Raw genomic sequence first — 21,950 nt, forward strand, 5'->3', positions numbered from 1 at the left:
AAACCCCGTGAGACTTTCTCAAGTATTTAATCACACTTAAGCTTGTGTATCGCAAGCACTGGGTATCCCGGAGTGTCCATTCCAGTGGTAATAAGTTGATATTTCTCAACCTTCTGTGAGTTTTTTCAATTCCTTCTCCACTTCTTCCACAAAAGCTGGGAAATTCTGATCCATGAGACACAAGCGAATGAAGGGCCCCAGCTCTTGCGCGCGCCACACTGAATGCCGGTACACAAGAGGGAGCTCAGACTTCTTTTTCAGCACAGACTGCAAAAGGAAGGAAAAAAAACAACAGGGGTTGCACTGATCTTGCAAGTAAAAGGTAACATCATATGGGTTTTGTAACAATGCTGCTATGGCAAAGTTCTCCTTTGGTTTTGAATAAAGATGCTTCTGCCTTGTTGTGGATAACCACGTGGGCAGTTCTAAGCTCTTAATTTAGCAAGGTGTCTTTCAGAAGTAAATTATGGGGCTTTTTAAGAGTTAAAACCTCCTTTTGGTGCCCATTTAGCCCCCTCCCCCAGCTTTTTCCCTTGACGGTGGGCAAACTACGGTTGCTTTTCAGGATCAAACTGTCAGCAGCAGAGTGGAAGATGTCCAGCATCGCAGCCCCGCCCGCCCCCCAGCACCCATAGGCGATGCCGCTCTCAGCCATTAGCTGCAGCAGTCTAACAGACCGGTAGGTTAGTGGGCAGCTCCCGAGTGCTTTCTGCGCTGCTGTTCCTCTTACAACAATCTGAAGCAGCTCTGCTAACGCTTTACTGGGGCGGGCTGCCAGCCTTCCTGCTGGATGGGAGCCACCGTAAAGACATGGTCACTGCACCGTTCAACGGCCCTGCTGCAGCCAGGGCAGCTGCTGGTTGTGATAGGATGTGTTAATAACCGAGTGTTTGTGCCGAAATATTTCCATCGTTGTGGTCGGTAGAGCTCACCACCTTTAGCTGAAGTCATTAAAGCTGCAGCATGAGTTACAGATGCGTGGCAGTAAGCAGAGACAGTGACCGCAGTGCTACGATCACAGTGAGGTAAGTGATGTGTGGAGGCAGCTGGTGATCCAGGAGAATGGTCTTGTTACTGGGAGAAACGCCCAGCGCTAGTTAGTGCAGGACAACTGGCACACTGACAGCTGGAGCTGTGTTTGACTTGTGGGGAGGAAAAAAACCAGCCCTCAATATTTTTGCTAATCTTATTGTTGGTTCACATCGCACTATTGCTCTTTGCCTGGCAGAGAAAAATACCTTTAGAGATTGTTGACTATCTTTTTAAAAAAAAAACCTGCAAGGGAATGCTTAAACTCAAAGCTTCTGCTAGCCTCCTGAAGTGGTGGAAATGGAGAAATGTAAATCCCCAGTGTTGCAGAGCACCAGCTGTGAAAGGGTCTGTGTTTCAGAAGTTCAAGTGGGGAAAAGAAATTCAGGCCTGAATTTTACAGCAAACCTGTGGGCCGGGGAGATCCCCACTCAGAGCACAGCTGTGTTAAGAGAAGACGTAGAGGAAGATGTAGGAAACTACTAGAGCAAGGAGTCTCTGTGCTGGGGAATTTGTTAGTAATTCAAGCGAGAGATGGATCCACGTGTACAGCAACGACAGGCCTCGCTAGCAGAAAGCTTTGTTTGAAGCAGGTACTGTGCACTCCTCTTGTGCAGCATCCTCAGAAAAGCAGTTTTTAGAAGGTAAGTTGTTCTTCTACCATGTCAGACTTGGGCTATGACTACAGAAGTCATTTCTGCAGTTGAGTGACAAAGCCATTTATTTGGATATGACCTCTGGGCATTTATTTGCTCTGGTGCGGTGGTTTGTTCTTATGCAAATGGAGTAATTACACCCTGAAATACCTGCGTTGGCAGCTTATTTCCCAGCTTCAGATCATTACCCGAGATGCTGTGTTTTTGTTGGTATAGATGACGTTCAGTAAAGCCGTTTCCCAGATGTTTATAGGATATGAGATGGCTTGCTCACTCTCCGTGCCCCAGAGATTCCATTACAGGATCTAAATAGTAGATATTTTTTGTTACCTGTGCTAGCTGCGCTACAGATCTTCTTTCTCCGAAGCAGGAATCTGGTAGAGGCTCATCTGCCTGGAAAACACCAAATGCAAATACAGGCTCGTTACCAAGCAGAGTGTGGGCATGTGCAAGAAGGGGACGCAGCTCCACTTTTAGAGAGCCCGGGAAGAGAATGTGCTTGGCTACCTTAAGCAGTGAAAAGGCAGCTTTTTATGGAACCTGAATGCACATCTGCTCGAGTCTTGAAAAATGAAACACATGAAATAATGGGCCTGTAGTTAAACTGTCACATCTAAGCCAAGATAACTTGACCTACTGGAAGGAACTTTTAAAAGCTGCTGTGTATGAATGCTCACCAGGAGCGTGGTTTTTTCCCTTCCCGTGGGTCACATCACAGAAAAGATGGTTTAAGTTGTCAGTTCTATTTTCTGAGCGAGGTTTTCAGTCTTAACTTCTGGAGCAAGAGCATTATTAATACCAACAGCATGACTGATGGTGTTCAATAGCATTCTGCCATGAAATACTTTCTTTACCTTTTCATTCTTTGCTTTATATCAGGAAGTGAGCAAAGCCCAAGCATAGGTAATCTGCTTAAAGAACAAACAATAAATCTTGAGTATCAGCTGTTGAAGGTCTCCCATGTGCCTTCCTGGAAATGGTGTGAGTCAATTTAGCAATATATTTATTTTTCTCTGCACTTTCTCTACCAAATATGATTCCACTGTCCAGTAGAGGAGGACCTCCCTGGATTGTATCATTAAAATGACATAGCTGAAAGCTTTGACTTTCTTTTTTTGGGCCTCAGTCTTGGTCCCAATATTTTTTTCACATACCCAGAGCTATCCTGGCTAAGCTAGCTGCAGGGATGTGGGTTTTAGAGCTCCTAAGTGTGATCCTCTGGATACCCAAGAGAGCATTTATTTAAGAATTAGTCACCCTCAGAAACACTATCTGCCTTTGCCATTTAGTGTGGGTCTTTGCCTTGGAGGTCTGTGTTGTCTTCCTACCCTGAAGTGGCTTTTAAATGTGTCAGGTTAAGCTCAAATGGATACAATTGCAGATTTGCAGTTATTAACACTGTAAAACAGGAGCAGGTAAACACAAAAAGGAGAACACCATTTGTGGTATTAATTAGCTCTGATCATTTTTCTTACTCTGTGTAATTTATTTGAAAGTCTGCCAGGTGGTTCCCAGCAGTCTTTGCTGAAAAATCACACAAATGAAATTGCTGACTTTTTTTTTTTCTCTTCTTTTTTGGTAACTATTCAGCCCTCATCTTCTGCTCCCTATTCTTTTTTATTAACCTCAGCAGAAAGCATCTCAAGTCTGCCACCAAACCATGCCACCATCTGATTGGGAATTAGTAAATAACGCTTGGCTGTAGCCTCTGCAGCCGTTTCTTTTAACAGGTAGTAACTGCCTACGTGTGCCTGAGCCCTGCATGAATTGTTCTCTTCATTTCCAGGCTCCCTAGCTAAGGAAAAGTTCAAACCTCAGAACAGAGCTTTCTTCCGCACCTATAAATCCTCATTCCATTATGTTCTTCCTATGCTCATGTGAAATGTGTCTGTTAATTTCAGTTGTTAGTGGCCTCTTGGAGGTCAGAACAAAGGCACCTGATTGCTCTGAGATACGTTACAGAAAGCCTGAGCAGCTAGACCCACTTTCTTGAGCATTGTTCTGTTAATTTTTTGGAGGTACGGTAAGAGAACGGACAGATGATAGCCAGCTTCAGCAGCTGACTTCCTGAGTAACACCAGCCCTGCTCACTGACTGGGTTTCCCTGCATGTAAACTGAATTTGGGGTTTCCCAAATCCCGTTTCATATAGATGGCCTCATAGTTGCAAGAAGCTTTCTTCAGAAGGAAAATTTGTCATTTACAGATCTAACACTAATAGTGGATTATTTTTTCTATTTTTCTGCTCTTGCTTACTTACTGTATATAGTACTGATGCGTCTTGATTTTCACCACTAGCCAGCTGCCCGAGGCTGTGGTAGAGCTGCTGGCTTTGTTCGTCAGTTGCCTGAACTGGTAGGTACTCTGCAAGTTTCTGAACACAACTGCAGCAGTGTTCCAGCATCTGTTCTTTTGATTCTCCACCAAACTGAATGCGAAACATGCGGCATTCATTCTGCTCAAAAAGCAAAGAGAAATTAAACTGTGAATCCCCTCCAACTATTTTGATTTAATTAAATTCTTATTTGTTAAAGTTAGGAAGAAGGCAATTAATTTTTGGATCACTGCACCAACTTAAACTTAAGTTTTCCCTGCTGGAACTTAATTTTTCCCAGCAGCTAAACCAGAAGACTGATTCCCAGTTAAAAAAAGCCCAAGAAAACAGCAAGTGAGCAGAGCCACTTCTGAACTAATTAAAAGTCTAGCCAAGTGAACAAACCTTGCTATGACAACGGAGTTTATACAGGTATAACAGGGAAATGTTGCTGCAAGTAGTATCCTGTAAGGATATGCCAGGTCTGAACAGTTATGTGTGTCACAAAAAAATGAAATGACACTAAGGGAAGCGGAAGTTAACTTTGGAATCTAAACTAAAAGTATTTATGTTCCCACCTGCACCAAAGCCAGCCTTACAGCCCTACCTGCTGTGTCTGTACGTAGCTAACCACTGAAATGCAGTTTGGCACTGCAGCTGAACGCTGCTTGATGCTCACACAGTTCATTAGGAGTGCAAGAAACTCAAATGCATTCCTTTAGTGAAATAATACTAAAAAAAGCCTGGATAGAACTGACCCCCAGTATAGGCTGTACCACAATAGATACTCTTTTGAGTAGGTGAGGTCCAGTAAACTGCACTGAAAATGGAGGACCAAAGAGCCTGATCGGCTTGTCCTCAGCAATTTAGCTAATGTTAAAGCCGATACACATTGAATGCTCTTGTTTAGGGAGTGAACTAATGGGACTTTCAGTTTAATCTTGACATTTCAAATTTAAAGCACAGTTAAAGTACTAGAAAAGGAGCAAGTTTTCCTTGGATGGACCTAGTTTGAGTCCTCATTTTTCTGAGATATCAATGTCAAAGGCTCTTTTTTTCTGATGACTAGCCATGCTGCTAGACTGCTGGTTGCACTAATACAAGGACACCTTTCACTTTAAAGATTTTGGTCTCAGAGATGAGTCAGCTCTTCATGACAGCCTGTATGTTCACATGCATGTTATTTTAAGATGCTTGTATTGCATAAAATGATTTATAGGGCACTACAAGCATAAATGCTTGTCTCAGTGCCTTTTAAAGGAAAAAGTGTCAATTCAAACTGTACCACTCATTTTACCAGTGCCTAGTTAAGTTTCCTCTAATTAATTAAGATGTCAACTTAACTGGGTCAGCTCTAGTTAAGTTTCCTCTAATTAAGATGTCAACTTAACTGGGTCAGCCTCACATAATCAAGAACTGATTTCTGGATGTGCCAGACAGGTGAGTTCTCATTAAAATGACAGAAAGGTAACTTGCATCTTAATTTGAATTCCTTTGAGAGACTTTCAAAGAAAGTCATAGTTACCCCTATGCTCCCTACATCCATTTTCAGTCTGAGCTATGTGTATTGCCCTCTGCTTTTCCACAAGGAATGTTAAATAATTAAGACGACAGTTTATAAACAACAGACTTTGTAAATTAAACATTTTTCCTTTAAGGAAACAGTTTCAGAATTAAGACACTTGTACTCTTCCTGAATAATATTTCCAGTAATACAGCTGAGTTTCATGGATTATTCTGTAATTGCAAAGCAGGTAAAATGCAGCAAAAAAATAAAAAGAGGAACTGTAGGAAAGAAAGAAAATAACTGAAACCAGTAAAATAATAAAATAAGACTGGGAACAAGGAGCACAAAGTAAATCAGAAATGATAGTGTAATATTTAGTTGTGCATGCCCCTTAGTTGCCCTGTGCACTCAGGTCTAGGAGCCGGTTTTTGAAAACCTATCTTGCTTTCCTCTTCTGGGCTCTTTCCTTACTTAGGTCTACCAGGGTTGAGACAGAACCCCTTATATGGCTGGCTTCCTGTTTGGTTTTTTTTAATATTTTTGAAGATTAGCACAGATTATATACTGACAGCATTTAAGAGATCACTTCAGCTACAATTTCAGATATACAGTAGAGAAACTGTATGACAGGACCACTGCAGTACCACTAAATCCAGTTTAAGGCATGTGAATTTATGGTAAGTAAACCTGTAGATGCACTGAATTAATTTTACGACTGTTAATATTCCTCCTTTTCTGAACTGTCCCTCAGACCTTTGTTCAAGCCTCAAAGTGATTGTGACGGTGATTTTATGTTTCTTGTGAGATGCAGCAGAATCCCTTAACGCTGTGCTGGGAAACAGGTTCTATTAACTGTAAACTGGTGATGTCCTGATTCATCAGAACTAATTACTGCAACAGCTTGATAGGCTTCTTCAGGGATACTCCACGTTTTATAAGAATTTGACAAAAATCAGAGAGCAAAGATGTTCTGAGTTCAGGCAAGCATAACCCATGAATTTAAAACAGTTTAAGATACTTATTTAGGCAGTTCCTAGTGCCACCAGCCTAGGCTTATTCTGAAATAAGTCCTTATATTTAAACAATGTTTATTATGCCTCACATCTGCTTTTATCTTGCAATTAGAAAGGCATTCCACCCCTCTGCAAACTATATTGTTTGGTTTGTAACATCCTATAAAGAAATATTTATGCATCTTTCATAAAATAAACCAGATATAAACCCAAATTACAACTAAAGTGGAATTTTTACAGTTTTCAGCTCTTCTGGATATTGCTGTTCTCTGTAATTAAAATAGCCCAGTCTGCACCAGAGTGCCAGTCAGGGGAGAATGCCACAGCAACTCCGAATACTTGAGATGTTTTTATGCCTTAATAGTTCTGTGAATGGGGCAGAGAGTTAAAACTGGTCTCTAGCACCTACTGAACAAGGGGCTCATCATCTTTTTGCAACTCCTGTTTTGAACTTAGAGATGAATTCTCTTGTCAAGTAGAGATAGTTAAACTAGAGGCAGCTGTTTCTGCTGAAACAACAAAGCCTAGAAAGTATCAGGAGACTGGAGAGGTCATCTTATTTTGAAACAGGCTTTGTTTCTGAAAAACCTGGTGAGTGCTCAGTGTGGATGAATAAGAGACTTCTCAAGAGTTCATCTACGAACCGAGAAAACTGAGATTTATACATAAATTGGTAACAAGTAAGTACGGTTTAATGACTTAAAGGCTAACCAACCACTTTCATGAAATCTGAGAGGAAGACCAGAAGCCGAGGTCCCTTTCATTGCCTTGAACACCAAATACCTGAATCACTAGCCTGCCACTACTGTGCCATGTGTCAGGGGCCAGAAAATGGCTAAATAATTGTTTATCTGGAGACTTTGCCAAAGTGAAAGTACGATTCATAGGTAGCAGACTTCTGTACATGCAAGAGAGTTGCTTCATCTTCTTAATTGTTAGCAGTGGCAGATAGATTCTAAAATAAATACTAGTCTAGCTGTTCTGGTAGCTAACTCCCAGAAAGCAGTCTAAAAGACCTGAATATTAGCAATTACAAAAGATATTAAGATGATTCAATCCATTCTTGTTTAATATCTAGCATTAAAAAAAATCTTTTAATTTATATAGACAATTTACAGTGTTCTAACTACTGGTTTAATTTATCCAATATTAAGAAATCTCATACAGAACTGTTAACTGTTAGAAATATTAAAAGCAACTTACCTTTGACTGTGCACAAAGCAGCAGGCAGTCTGCTTTTCTTACGATCTTTAACCACTTGTGGGAATCAATTAATGAAAAGCCTTCCTGAAATAAAGCAGAACACAAACTAGTTGCACAGAAACATGCAACGCTCAGAAGTATACACTGAAGTTATGTGATCTAATTTAACCCCTAATGAAGATTACTCATCTGCACACATCCCATTTTTGTAACTGCTGGTATGTCATGTTTACCACACGAAGAATTAAATCTGAATCCGTAGGTCTGGTAGTAACACTATCTGGAAATTAGAATGTACCTTGACATATATTTTACATTTATTTTTGTGCATGTTATGAAAGTTTCATGAAATGCATAATAAACGGCTGCAAAAGAGAGCTTTAAGTTCTTCCACATCCTGTGAAGTTGCCCGAGAGGGCAGCAGAGGGCAGGCAAACCCGAAGAATGGGACAGCAGTTGGGTTCATCTAGGGCCCAGAGAGGCATTTTCTCCAGATGGAATTCAGGTAAACAAGAAGCAGCTTTGATAACTTGATAAAGATGTTTTGATTCTCCAGCTGCATTAACTGTCAGTCTCTTCAAACAAGATGGACTGCTCAGCATTCTGTGAAAACACCGCAGGAAGCTGAAAACATCATCTAAACATTGCAAGGCAATGGCCTGTGTCTCCCAAGGTACTTCCCACAGACTGTCTCGGAGTCATTACTTAGCAAAGTCTAGAGGGGGAAACAACAAAAAAAAAAAAAAAAAACAAAAAAAACCAAAACAAAAAAAAATTTAAGGGCAGGGAAGAAATTACCGACCTGTTCTTTGTGAACTCATAATGCTTTCTATGACTACGGATTTTTGCAGAGGCTGTCCTAAGGGTCAGGAACCCCAAATCTTGTCCATCCTGGATAGCCAGCAGTGTGTTTTTGCTGGAGTTACTGTCCATCTTCCGCAGGTCTAGGCTGGGAAACCATCTGCCATTCTATTTGGTGCAAGAAGTCACCTCGGTAAGACACTGCTCATTTAAGGTGCTGGCACTGGCTTTATAATCTCATGCAGCACTTGCATGTAGATTTTTAACGGAACTTTTACGAGAGGAACGGCTAGCGAGCGTTGAAGAGTTGATCGGGATCACAGACACATGATCATCAGTCACCTGATGATAGAGGCCATAAAGGTAAGACAGCACGCAAGTATTGTTCCCAAAACAGTTGGGGTCAGAAGGAGAAAATAATTTCCCTCTATGCTGTAAAACCAGAAGCTGACAGCAAGTAAGATGGGCCAGTCACTTGCAGCATGTCTCAGCACTCAAAATGCAGCAGGTACAACTTGCCTAGGTGTGAAAGGCCCCAAGAATAGGAAAACCTCACACTGTGACCACAGGGAAGTACTGAGCTACCTTCTGCTCTTGCAGGGATTAGTAAAGGAATCTGGTTCCTTAGAGGGACAAACTGCAAATACTGGCCCTCGCAGGAGAAAAGGGCATCTTTCTCGGTAAGTCAGTGAAATAGAAGAGAGTTTCTGAATGTCACTTTGTCATGTAGTCTGAAGTTATGCCTGACACAGTAAGGAAGCCTGTGGAATAGCCTCGCTCCTCTGTGCACCTGCCATTTTAGCACCTTCAGTGTTTGGGTGTGTGATTTTAGTCTTTAATAGACCTGCCAGACAAGAGCTTGGTATGTGGACACTGAAGCCGGGGGAAAGAGGGGACACAGAGAATATACTGAGCAGAATGCCAGTACGAGATGAGTAGGCTAAGAAAAGAACGCAGCACTGTTAGAACATTTCTAGAATAATCAGTAGCACTTCACATGTTGTATTTTCAAACGCACAGAAGAGTGCATTACTTTGAAATTTGGCCACAGCCATCCATAGCTGTGCAGCGTTTGGCCCCAAAATATTGTTTAATGCTGAAAGTGGAAAAGCATCAGCAAGTTCAGTTGGTGATTGTGCACAGCAGAAAGTTACATCAAAAGTCAAGAATTTTAGTCATGCCAGCACCATGGAAATAAGAGTGCAGCAGTTGCCACAGCAAAAATTGGCATTAATTGTGCACGTGAACTGCAGGGAGGTCTTAGTACATGGCTGTACAAAATACAAAAATGCAGATTCGTTTTGTGTACATGAGAAGTACTTCAGAGGAGACGTGGAGTGACATCCATCTACAATGTGTACTGTGCTGTGCTTGTGCTGCCAGAGTTGCTAGAAGGGCTCTACTAAGGAAGCAGGCAAAGAAAAGAGAATTGAAGTCAGAGGACTAAGGTATGGCCAACAGTGCATTCAAGGAGGGAACAACTGGTTGCAGAAAACATACATAGTGCAGAGGAGTTTGGGGCAGGGAACAGGCTCTCAACTCAGAACAGAGAGAAAGATGGGGTATGAAGAATGGGAATACATAAAGCAGAAAAAATATCCTAAACTGTCCCTTTTAGAAAGGCTGTGTTCTTGATATTTATACAAATAATCTGAAAAGTACATGTTCTACTTGGAATGTAGACTAAGTGCATTTATGTTTATTTTTGTGAAAGAAATATAAACATAAGGGGAATTTCATCTCAGCACAAGGACTTACTTCTCTCATTTAAAGCTGTAAATATTGAACATCTTTTGAGGGGAATATCCATACTTTCTCAGAACACATGGGCCAATTTAGAACTTCTCACTCTAGATAAGCAGCCAGGCTGAGTCCTGGACAATCAAGCAGCCTAGGAAATGATTTGTGTTGAAGTATGACTGCTGCTTGTGCTTACTGCTTCCTGCCATAGGGAATTTCTCCACTGCCGCTTGGTCTTCTTCCAATTCCACTACCAAACCCCAAAATGCTGTTAGAGTGAAGCAATTCCAATATCCTGTTCTTTCACTAGGCCACTTTAGCTTGTGGCCACTTGTGCTTACTCTGTTCATTTCAAATACTTACTGGTTTTGATACACATCAACTGTGTTTATTTAAATATAGCTGTTCCCATATTAAGTCTATTTTTACAGTGTTTTTCCTTTCACTGTAAGATGTAGGTTGAACAAATGTTGTCTGCTTAAAATAATAACTGTTTTCAAAGAAATCAGAAAAGGCAGCCAGTGTTTAACTTTCCTACCAACTATTTTATTGACGGTTCCCAGGTTGTCATCCTTTTTATATGTCCTGTTTCTGAGGTAAAGAGTGCTGGAAAACAGCATTTGGAATTTTTATTTATGTGCTCCTAATTATTCAGTTCCAACCCCCAAATTTAATTAACTGAAATTTAATTTACTTCAAGTTTAATTAACCGAAGAACAAAGCAGAAAGTATCACCTTTCTTCTTGCACCTTTGGTTGATTGTATATTGCCAAGCAGAAACAAATACCTAAGAATAGCTAAACCAAACAGAAAAACTCAATGCGGTACTTGAGCGGTACAACAGACCTGATTTGGCACAAGCAAGGCACCTGAAAAAGGAAAAGGGAATGTTTTAGACAAACTCGGGTCTGCAGAACTCCTCAGACTGAACTCAACCATTAAATTGTTTACATCAGGAATTGTCATTACAGTCAGGATTCTCTAGATTTTCCTCAGTTCTAAGCAGCAAATAAGCATGATTTTGCACCATGTTAAGGAATATTCTTTTCCTTGTGGCTTTTCCAGGTTACCTCAGTCAGTACAGACTGCATTTGAGGCTGCCTGAATTAAGACAAAGAAAGATTCTTCTTAATGATGATAATGCTCTCTTTTGTCAGAATGAAACTGCATATTAAGTTAGGTATATTAATTCAGAGCAAAAGAAGGAAAATCACAATAAATCTGCCCCTTGTTCCATTGCTCAAAGTCAAGAGGATCTCTGCCAACATCCAGGAGCTAGGCATGGGGTAGATCCTGGGAACTCCAGGGCAATCTATTGAGATTATAGTCCATTTGTCTTTCTAGAGATAATGAATTTAATCTGCTCTGGACACATGCACTGACAAAGAAAAAAAGTAGTAGTCCCTCCAGATTGCTTCTGCCACTGTGCTGACAGAAACACAGAGAACAAAGCAGCTGTGGTCACTGTTCCCCTTGAGCAGGCAACATGTATAGCTGCTTTACATTCAGAGCTGGGCATTGCTGAGCAGTACTGGGCATGAGCAGAGACAGCCGGCAGTATAAGATTAATCAGGCATATAGACATAAACGCAACCTAGAACTGGGCAGGAACATAAGACCTCAAATGTTTACAAACTGAAGAGATGAGCAGTGGAGCTTTTCTAAGTTTGATCGTTAATGTTCAATCGTGCATATACTCCTTATGTCATTTTCCAGGATCCTACTTGTAAGAACACTGTATTAAAGGAAAACACTTCCATACATCTCTGACAAAAATCTAAATCTCTTGGAGGGAGGACCCCGAGAGGAATTAAGCTGAAGCAGAAAACAAAGCGAGACGTGTCCCAATTATTTTGGAAGCAGGCAAGATGTGACCACACCTTACATGAGGCAGAGAAGCCAATAATGCTGGTCCAGCCTTACAGCCATCTAGTCCATCATTCATTGGGAAATACTTTTGTTCTGATTTTACATTTCAGCATTCAGAAAGCTGCTGGATAAGGAGGCCTGTGATCAATGCTGGAAGGTATTGCATGTTATTTAAGACTATTTTTATTATTATATAATCTAGAAACCCTCTGCTGCTAAGCAACATAGGAACAGATTATCCTTTTTGTTAGATTGCAAGGCTTTTAGGCAACCCTGTCTGAACTAAAAATTAATATATATTTAAGAAATGTTATTTGTGTAACAGTTCAGCTATGCTGGCTTGCATCAATTAGTTTGGATTCACTCATTCATGAGACAGATGTTTTCAAATAAAACTGAACTACATGTAAACAATAGCTTAGGAAGAAAAACTTTCTTTTTGACACAAATATTATATACTCCTCCCTTAAATTACAACCAATATTAAAAAAGACAAAATCCCAGAATGCCACACAGTCACATTCTCCAGTTTTGGCTACTACTTATAATAGGCTCGTGAAATGCAAATAAACCAGTTTCTTCTCGAAGTTCACAGTTCAGAATGAATGTATGCATTGTATAACTTAAGGAATCTGCTGGGTATCGCACAGATGGGAATGTGCATGCATAAAAAATGATGAGTTAGCAGGAGATGAAAGGAACTTTATTGTATTAATTAATATCGCAGTGCATGGCTGCCGGAGTGGTCCTGTCTGGTAGGACCTGTCTGGAAGGAAGATGGCAGAAGAGGAGAGCTAAAGGCCTCAGATGACATCCCGCTCGCACCATTCCGATCCAGGCTGGGCAGCTCCGCGGTACACAATTCTGCCAAAAACAGAGCAATCTTCTACTTTCAAAGGCCGTGCTTGGTTTCCAGGAACGCACGTGTGAAAGTTCCTTAATCCAGTCATTTCCCAAGGTAAGCTACCGAGACACAACTGGGGAGAAAAGTTAGCACAGTAGCCCTCATGATGCCTTTGCAGGGGAAAAGAAGAGATGTGGGAAAGCACTTTTCTGGGGAAGGGTAAGATGCTCTGCTGCTATGAGTAGCCCACCTGCAAGCTTGAGTACCACTGCACAAAACCAGGAGGGATGCCTTCAACAACCTGCCATTTTCCGCACATGGAAAAAGGCACTGCCCAGTCACTGCATCGTCCTATCCAGAACTCCACTCTGTGACTCTACTCAGCACACTGAAGGTATAAGGAACAGTGAGAAATCTTCTCGGAAATAATATTCACTACCTAGACTTTAAATGAAATTTGTTAAGTTATAAATACCAACATTTTTTGACCTCTAATATTCTAGGTACTACTATTAATATTTATGCTGAAGAACAGCTTGTTTATTCTTAGAAGTAACTAATTTGGCAACAAAGGAATGGTAGTTATATTTCCAGGTATCTACAAAATGTGGTCTATGTATCTCTTAAAAGTCTGCAACAGAATAGAGATATTGTAGTTGAGAAGACTGTTATTAATCATTGTATCAAGAGACAGTAAAAATAAGGATGTGAGAGGAGACAGTCTGTAAAAGCTTGTAAATTATGTTCAAGTATTATACTGAACATAAAAGTAGAGGCAAAACTGAGATGCTTTCAGAAAACTGAGTAAAATTGGAAAACATGTTCACAAGCGTTCGCTTGAAAACATAGATTAGAAATCAAATGCTTGCATGTATCTGAAAAATACCAATTATTAACTCGTTGCATTCCCAAAAAAGAATGAGTTGCCTCTTTTTTAGTTAGAAAACTGCTTATTCTATAAAAAATTGAAAAGTCTTCCTTTCGTTAATGACTGTAGAATAAAAATGTAATTCCAGTTTAAAGTTAGAAGCTGTGAAAATTAAACTTTGAACATAATTCCAATCAAATCTTCCTTATTACCTTGTGACACAGAATTAGAAATTTTCCTTAATTGTATCTTTCTTCAAGATCTAAGTAAAGACAAATACATTAGTTTTTATTCCTGCAGTATGAGCTGTCTTGAAAACTGACTGGAGAGTAGGAGTGTCAGCATGACAAAAAAAATAATCCTCAAACCCGACAACTTGTAGAGTGGGGGAAGCATAAATTTGTCCCTGCAAAGATTTCCAAGCTACATGTCAGTAGCAAAATGTGTCATGTATAGCATCGTTGGGAAAATAAGAGCACAGCAGAAACCATCTTCTGTATGTAACTCAGATCTTAGCGTAAGCATTAGCTGACTCAAATGGATCTGCAGAATATAGACTAGGAAGTGGAAAGAGGTGAAATGCCAACAAAAAATAAAATTAAAAAAAAACAACAAAGGCAGACAGACAGGAAGATAATGGAACGAGGAATAAAAGGATTTTAAGCATGCAATTTTTTTTACCCCAATCTCTTAGAAGCCTGCTCTTAAATCTTGCTATTAAGCTTGTTTGATTGGGGGAAATAATACATCAGGGTTGAACTCATTAAAGAGAGTGCTCTGTCTCTACAGAAGCAGCAAAGCTAAATGACGTAGCAAATACAAGACACGCACAGCTCCCCTTGAGACAGCCGTGCTCAGGGGGACTCAGCAACCGATGAATGTCTTTTGCCAAAGTGCAAAGCGTTGGGTGCAGAAGCACGTGCTGCCTAGTGTCAGCTTTCTAGAAAGATTTCCTCCAGGTGAGTACAAACTACGGCCCCTTGAAGGAGTGAATAACCAAGCCCCTAACTCAGGGCAAACCTTGGTATTTCATAGTGAGAACCTGAGTTGGTTTTTTTTCCCTAAACTACAGAACATTTGACCAGGGACCTAGAGAGGTAAACTGGATGCTCATGGGTTTAGCTGGCTAAAGCTCTTCAGGGCATCCCATTAATAAGTGAAGTTAAGCAATTTATTTTTTAATTCCTGATATTAAATATATACTTACCTAGATCAATACCATATGTTAAACTCTAACTTGAGGGTAAATACATTTCACTAACAGACATCACTGTTCTTTAAAAACTATTATAATAGTTGGGTTTAGAAGAATTGGGGAAAGAGAATAGTAAAGATCAGAAACCCTTAAAATTCTACTGCTGCCAATCACCAATATATTAACCATTATACGACAGGAATATCTCATTATATCAAACATGAATGGGGAAGCTAATGCAGAAAGATATTCAGCTTGATCAAAACAATCATGTCAGCAGCACATGTGGAAATAAACAAACTGAAATGAAAATTTTTGAGCTGTGATTGTGGTACTGAATAAGTCAATAAAATTAAGATTCCTTCTACTCTTTGAAACAGCAATCATGGGACCTTTAATTAAAAAAAACCTCCAACCTTCCTCTAGTTTTGCAATGTAGTACCACTATGCAGCATTAGCACTCTGCTTGCTTCCCTACATTCCTGGCAAATGTCCTCATTTATTGCACAGGGACCTTCATCTACCCAAGGCACTGTTGTGAATATCATCTCAAAAATTTGGTGCAGGCACTGCAAAGAGAGCATCAAGAACATCAGAACATCTGCTGAATGCTTGCCTAATGAATGAGTTAGAATCTACTGTATCCTAAGCATTGTTAGCTTATTAGAAGTCATGAGGGCACCAGGAGGGCACTAAGGACATTTAGTCGACGCTTTAAAAGATCAGGTCACAAATCAATTACTCTGGATTAATTTTATCCTATTAAATAAGTCCACAATTTCAATTTGTTTAATTTGTAGGATATTAATAATTTTAGCACTGGAATTAATTGCATTGAATAAAACACCAAAATATAATGTTCATGATGTGCTAATTTGAAGGAGGGAAAGGAAATAAGAGCTGCGGTAAACAGAACACGATGTATCTTGAGAGTATGGCCAGAAATGGACAGAGATGCTGTTGAGATATTCCTGTTAAAATTCCATTATCCACTGTACGCAAGAATGAGATTTTTCCTACCATAAAATATGCAGTCTGTTAGCAACACTGCAGCAAAAACAGGTCCTAAAAATGTTATGTAATTTAACTCCAAATGAACAACTTTGTTTTGTTTTAAACACTCTTTGATTTGCACTAGCCATCAGGGATTTTTATGCTCCACACTTTGAAGTTCCATTTGCCCTCCTCTTCATTCCTTTTGGCTGAGCACAAGAAGTAGATTGTATTTTTAAAGGAAACCAGTTGTTTCCTTGTTAAGATAGTTTCAAGTATGTCTGACAGTGTCATTAAAGGATGTTTAAAGTGATCTTGAATGCATGGCCGTTGCCCAGAAGTTTACCCATTAAAATAAATAATTTGTTTTCTTTTGATCAACTGATGGAAACACTGAATATGTCCACCATTATTTGTTATAACAGCATGGAAGTACTTTAATGACCAGTTCTGGAGCATTCACAGATACTGCAATCAATTATTTCAAACCTATGGCACCTCACCATATAGCAGTGTGTGCAGCGCAAGGAATTTACTGATCAGCCTGGTTTAGAAGTGCCGAGACTCAGTGCATACATTGTAGCATTCTTTTTGGCAAGAAAATAGTATTTCAGCTTCCATTAGTGAAAAGACTGCAAGAAAGAAATTCATTAAATAGTCTACTATTTTACTGCTCGTGAAAATAATTTTTTAGTCTTCTGTACGTATTAAAAAAAAATCAGTAGTTAGGATATATGAGAATTTTATTATTTTATAAATGTTGTTCTTAGAAACAGATCACAGAAGAGTCATAGTCCCACTTGGCTCTAAATAGCTACAATTCTTTAAGAAAAAGAGGTTTCTTAACACTCCTGCTTTAAGAAAAAAAGAACTAAGAGAATACATAAATGCATCAATTATAGAGAAAATATTTTGTTGTCAAGTCATGAACACTTGAATATTTCTCCTAGAATGGATCATGTTAATCCAACCATCAATTAAATAAAGATTTCCATTTCAACTCAGCTCTTTCACCTCAGTTTTGTGCAAACAGAGCTCTAGTGAAAGTTGTATGTAGATGAAACATAGGCACCAAAGAAGAGGATTCACCAAGTAAATAACTCGCACAAAAGTGTTTTCGCACTGACAGGAGAGTATGTTACAGAAAGAAAATAGTTTGTGTTTTAGTATTTAATAAATCGTCACTTGATATGAAAAAATTTGATGAGAGAATCACTAAGCAACAGAACAAAATATGCCTTCATCCAAAAAAAGGTATTTGTTGGACCCATGCTCATAAGAGAGCAAACAGTGGGAGCTATCACCAGGCACTAGGTTAGTTTAGAAGATAACCAACTCTGAAGCTCATCAGCACTGAGTTCAGGCAAGCATTAATTCAGTCAACATCACTGTTCACTGAAGAACGAACAAAGACAGGTTCTATGTGAAATAAGAAAGAGATGAAGTCTGGAAGTTCACACTTTTCAGAATGTGACTGATTTTTTTGCTGTACTTTTTAAAAAGCATCCACTCACAGTATTATCAGCATAATGCAGAGCTTACTGGCAGCTAAAAAGGTTCATTTTGGCTTTTATAAAATGTATACACACCACTGAAGAACAGATGCACTCTGACTTTTTATCTTACTAAAGAAAATAGAAGGTACAAACCAAGATAGTTTGCATCTGTTAATGCAGTGATTTTACTAAGTTCCTTGCCAATTTTAAACCAGAAGAGATAAGAATATATTGTACTACAACATTACCCATTTTAAAGGCATCCGATTAATAAGTTTTCTTTGTTGCAGATGCTGGATGAAAACTTTGTTTTTTAAAGCCATTAGAGCAGGAATCCTCACCTCATCCTAACTATCATCACTGTTGCAGTCAAAAAAAAAAGTTAGGAACATTCACCATTGAATGAATTATTGAATTTAGTTAGCAGTTCAGTTCATTCTTTGATTACTGTTAGAGGGGAAAATAATCACTTTATTATTCATCCACAGAAATTTTACAAAAATACAACACAGTTATTCAAGTTGAGAAGGAAATTGTGTCCCAGTGACACAGAGCTTGTGCCTCACTGTGTTCCTATGCAGAGGTGCAAGGTACAAAGCTACGATAATTGTTATCCAGTTCCCTCAAAACCAGGAGCCTGTAGTACATCAAAAGGTCTGACAAGTAGGGATTAGTAGCTAGATCAAAAGGCTAGACATCAACAACTTAAAAGAATGCAGTTACTACATAGCAAGAAACACTTCTGTAAGTACATCAGAGGGAATTTCAATGCAAGCAACTAAGGCAGCACGTATGTGTTGGAGAACACCTTGGCAATAAAAAGGAAGAATCCAGTAGCCCAGGCCAGCGAGTAGAAATGAGCGTGCACAGTAAAAACAGGAGTGAAATCATTACAACACTTCCAGCATTCCATCAAACTTGCTACATTCTCTCTGGAGCAGAAACTTGTGCATTATCCTCTGTGACAAAATGTCCATTATAATGGACCCCCAGTGAGAGGATTTGGGCTGTGACAGATTAAAAAGAACTATATGTACTTAGCGGTGCAAAGCCTGTTTAAATATTGTGACGGGTTTCTGACAACTCCAGAGAGCCAGAGACTAGAGGGAGATAGAACCGGTGAGATTAACCATTTTCACAGTCTGATTATTTCTAAGTAACACAGACTGCAAAATATTTCAACTTTTTTTTATAAGTTTGCCATACAGCAAAACTTCGCAAAATTTCACCAGCAGCCTGTGCAGCTCTGGCTAGCTTTGAGTCCACTGCATTGTAAGCTATTCCCGGCTACTGGCCAACAGCATCACTGCCTGTGCTGTCTTTTTCAGGACAATCCCTGTGCATCACCTTTCTGTTTGATGATACTGGCTGCTTTACTAAAGGGATTACGCAGACTGTTCTTCAGAGATTGAGAAGAAACCTGTAGATTGGGATTGTCCCAGCAAGAATAATTTTTATCAATGCATATTGGACTTGCATAGCAGTGGGAAAAGGGATGCATTTCTGGGAGGGCATGTGCCTAAGGAACAAGCCTTAGCAGTAAAACTAAGCAAGATGTGTTACACCAAGTCCCTTGTAACAGGAAACCTAACATAGTTCTGAAGATGACTGTCCAGGTTCAGAACTAGCGGATTAGGTATTCACCAGGTTTTCCAGCAAGTCAACTATGTTTAAGAGGAATGGTGGGAGGACTGCAACTGCTCCAACCTCCAAGAAATATAAATAGGGATAGGGCATGTTGGTATCAGTGCATTTCACGCTAATTTAGTTCTGTGGGCACAGACCACACCTGCAGCATGATCCCAACGACATGTACTCAAAGAAGTGCACCCAAAGGAATCGACAGTCTGGTTTTGAAATAAAAAACTGGTATCATGTGCATAACTTTTCTCTAATACTTAATAAAAGGTCAGGTTTTGAAATAAAAAACAGGTATCATCTGCATAACTTTTCTCTAATACTTAATAAAATGTTGTTGGTGTTGGCCTTAAAGTTTATATGAAAGCATTGCCAAAATAAATGTGCTTTAAAAAAATAAATGACACAAACAAGTGGGTTTTTTTCCTTTTAAACTCTCAGTATTATATTTTGGGCACACTTACCAAGCATGTCTGTTCTACCTCTGTTCTGCACTATTCCTAGACTGTGATCATGCACTATCTTACTGCCTCGCAGAAGCTGAAACAGACCTGATAGATCTCTGAAACTTCTCATCTGGCATTTCAAGCAAAGCAGCTGCTTGAAAGCTTCACTAGCCACTAAACCGAAGAGCTGCAAGAAAGTGCTTTTCTCAGCCAAGTCTTTATAAAGCTTTTCTTCCTGCACTCATCCCTTATGACAGCACACTTTTATCTGCCCATTGTTACTTGCCATATTCAATCTTTGCCAGACATGGTCTTTTTTGAAGGGCTACAGCACTTGTCTGTGCCCTTTTGGCTCTTTAGTTAGTTATTAAAACTTATTTTCAGTTAGTCTTTATATGGTTATTCATTCTATAAAGTAACATGAGTCAACTAGTTACTAAACATTTACAGCCGTCCCACCGGGATACTGAAAACAAAAGCAGCCCCGGGAAAGGTGCATTCTGCACTGATTCATTCCAAGCAGAACTTGGCAAGAGATGGCAGCAAGTTTCATTTCAGCTGCATTTCTTTTAACTATCTGGGCTTTCAATTACTCTACCCCTTTTTCTATATTCAGCACAACTGCTGAAATAGTCTCCATGTTCCATTTTTACCTTGTCCAAGAACCTTCAACTTCTTGACAAATGTGTGAGCCAAATACTGTGTTTTGTATGAGTGATATCCAGACTGACAGCTCTCTGTTAGCTCTATCTATTCAATATTCTTAACACACTCATGGGCCAAAAAAATTCAGGGGTATCCTTGGTTCCTGTAAGTTTAAGAACTTTTAAGAGGCACAGCAAAAACTAATTTACAAGCTTACACATATTTAAAGCTACAATATGTGCTCATATATTCTGAATTAAAAAAAAAAATCTTGTTATCATAATATTGCAGCATCTTCCAGTGGTTTGTAATAGCTTTCTAATACATTTATCAGCCAATTCCTACTTGTTATCACCACTGAGTATTGGCAATATGCACTGACCACACATTATTCCACTTTCCAGCACAAGCCTTCTCTGTCATAAGCATCATACCAACTCCTTTTAGATGGAGCGTTTCTGTTAACCTCATTGGTGTCATTGTGAAATCTTTACAGGTTAGCAGCTGGTCATGCTTAAGTACAGGCTACAGGAAAATCAGTTGACACAACTCTGAAGCTGTTATTTTGTCTCCAAGAATTTAAGTTGCATGTTAGATCACATCACCCAACAAAGAAAAAGAAAACATACCCTTTGATAAACTAAATTATCAAAACCAAAATAAATAAGTCATTGGCAAGAAATTAGCTGGATCATACAGCAAACCTTATAGGGACTAAGAGTTATATTTTTATCTATCTCTTAACAGTGTATTTGCTCTCTTAGAATTGTGAAAAAAAACCCACATCTCTTTCAACATTGGCAGCATTTAGCATTAATCTAGATTTTTAGAACCACAGAAGAAACACTGTTCCTCATTAAGAAACAATGCATGTAGTATTATTCTGATAAACATAGAGAGAAAGTAGCACAGGAGAATTTCCATGAGCAAAATAAAATTGGCAGTTTCCTTTCAGTAGGAGAGAACATGAAGCTGAGAAGGTATACAAAGTTAGAACCAATGCTAACATGAATGGAGAAATGTTCTTTATACATGAGAAACTTACCAGTACTGTTCGCCCTTGGGAAATAAAGAAGTGGCCAGATACAACAATGGTAAGGATAAGATGGCCTGATTCTTCACTTGATTCAAAAACCTTTAAAAAGACAGACAAAATTAAAACCTAGCCCTGTAAGCACAGAATCTACATTTTCCATTTCTAGTGCAAAATAAGAGGTTTCAAAGGTCCGTGCTAGAAGTCAGGTGTATAATTTACCTCTCAGTAATCCAACTTGCCCTCCACTCCCACAGCCAAGAGGCACATTCAGGAATTTTTTACGAACAATACCTCCATATCCAGATTTAACTACTTTAAACAACTATCTGGACTCTTCCAACTTGATCTATAGTTTTTAATACCACAGGTCAGTGCTGAAGCATGGAGTAAAGTGGGCCACTACTTGTCATCATTGATGTGTTTTCATTAATAATGCATGAAGCAAAATCTCTCCCGATTCCTGCCTTAGCTCTGGACTTACAAAGGCCTCACTTGTCACTACTTGCTCCGCAGCGGCCCCCTAGACCCAGTGGAGCCAGTCAGAGCGAAATGAAGCAGCGCAGCCTCCACCCCAGCCCGGCCTCGCCCCCCACCTTCCACGAGGAGGTGTTTTGCCCTTCATCGTCGCCGTCCTTCGGGGGTAGGAAGCGGCCGTAGC

At 39.5% G+C, this 21,950-nt stretch overlaps 1 protein-coding gene across 1 annotated transcript; it reads right to left on the reverse strand.

Annotated features, from left to right (window-relative positions):
* Window positions 1–105: 105 nt before the first annotated feature.
* Window positions 106–21,942, reverse strand: REC114 (REC114 meiotic recombination protein; the record flags this gene model as incomplete). Its single annotated transcript, XM_010083139.1, has 6 exons — window positions 106–267; window positions 2,016–2,078; window positions 3,945–4,142; window positions 7,722–7,805; window positions 21,302–21,391; window positions 21,886–21,942. Coding segments are annotated over 6 exons (654 nt in total), but the record flags the coding sequence as incomplete, so codon positions are not given.
* Window positions 21,943–21,950: the final 8 nt, after the last annotated feature.

This window comes from Pterocles gutturalis, unplaced genomic scaffold, assembly GCF_000699245.1.
Source record: "Pterocles gutturalis isolate BGI_N339 unplaced genomic scaffold, ASM69924v1 scaffold20920, whole genome shotgun sequence".
Lineage (NCBI taxonomy): Eukaryota > Metazoa > Chordata > Aves > Pterocliformes > Pteroclidae > Pterocles > Pterocles gutturalis.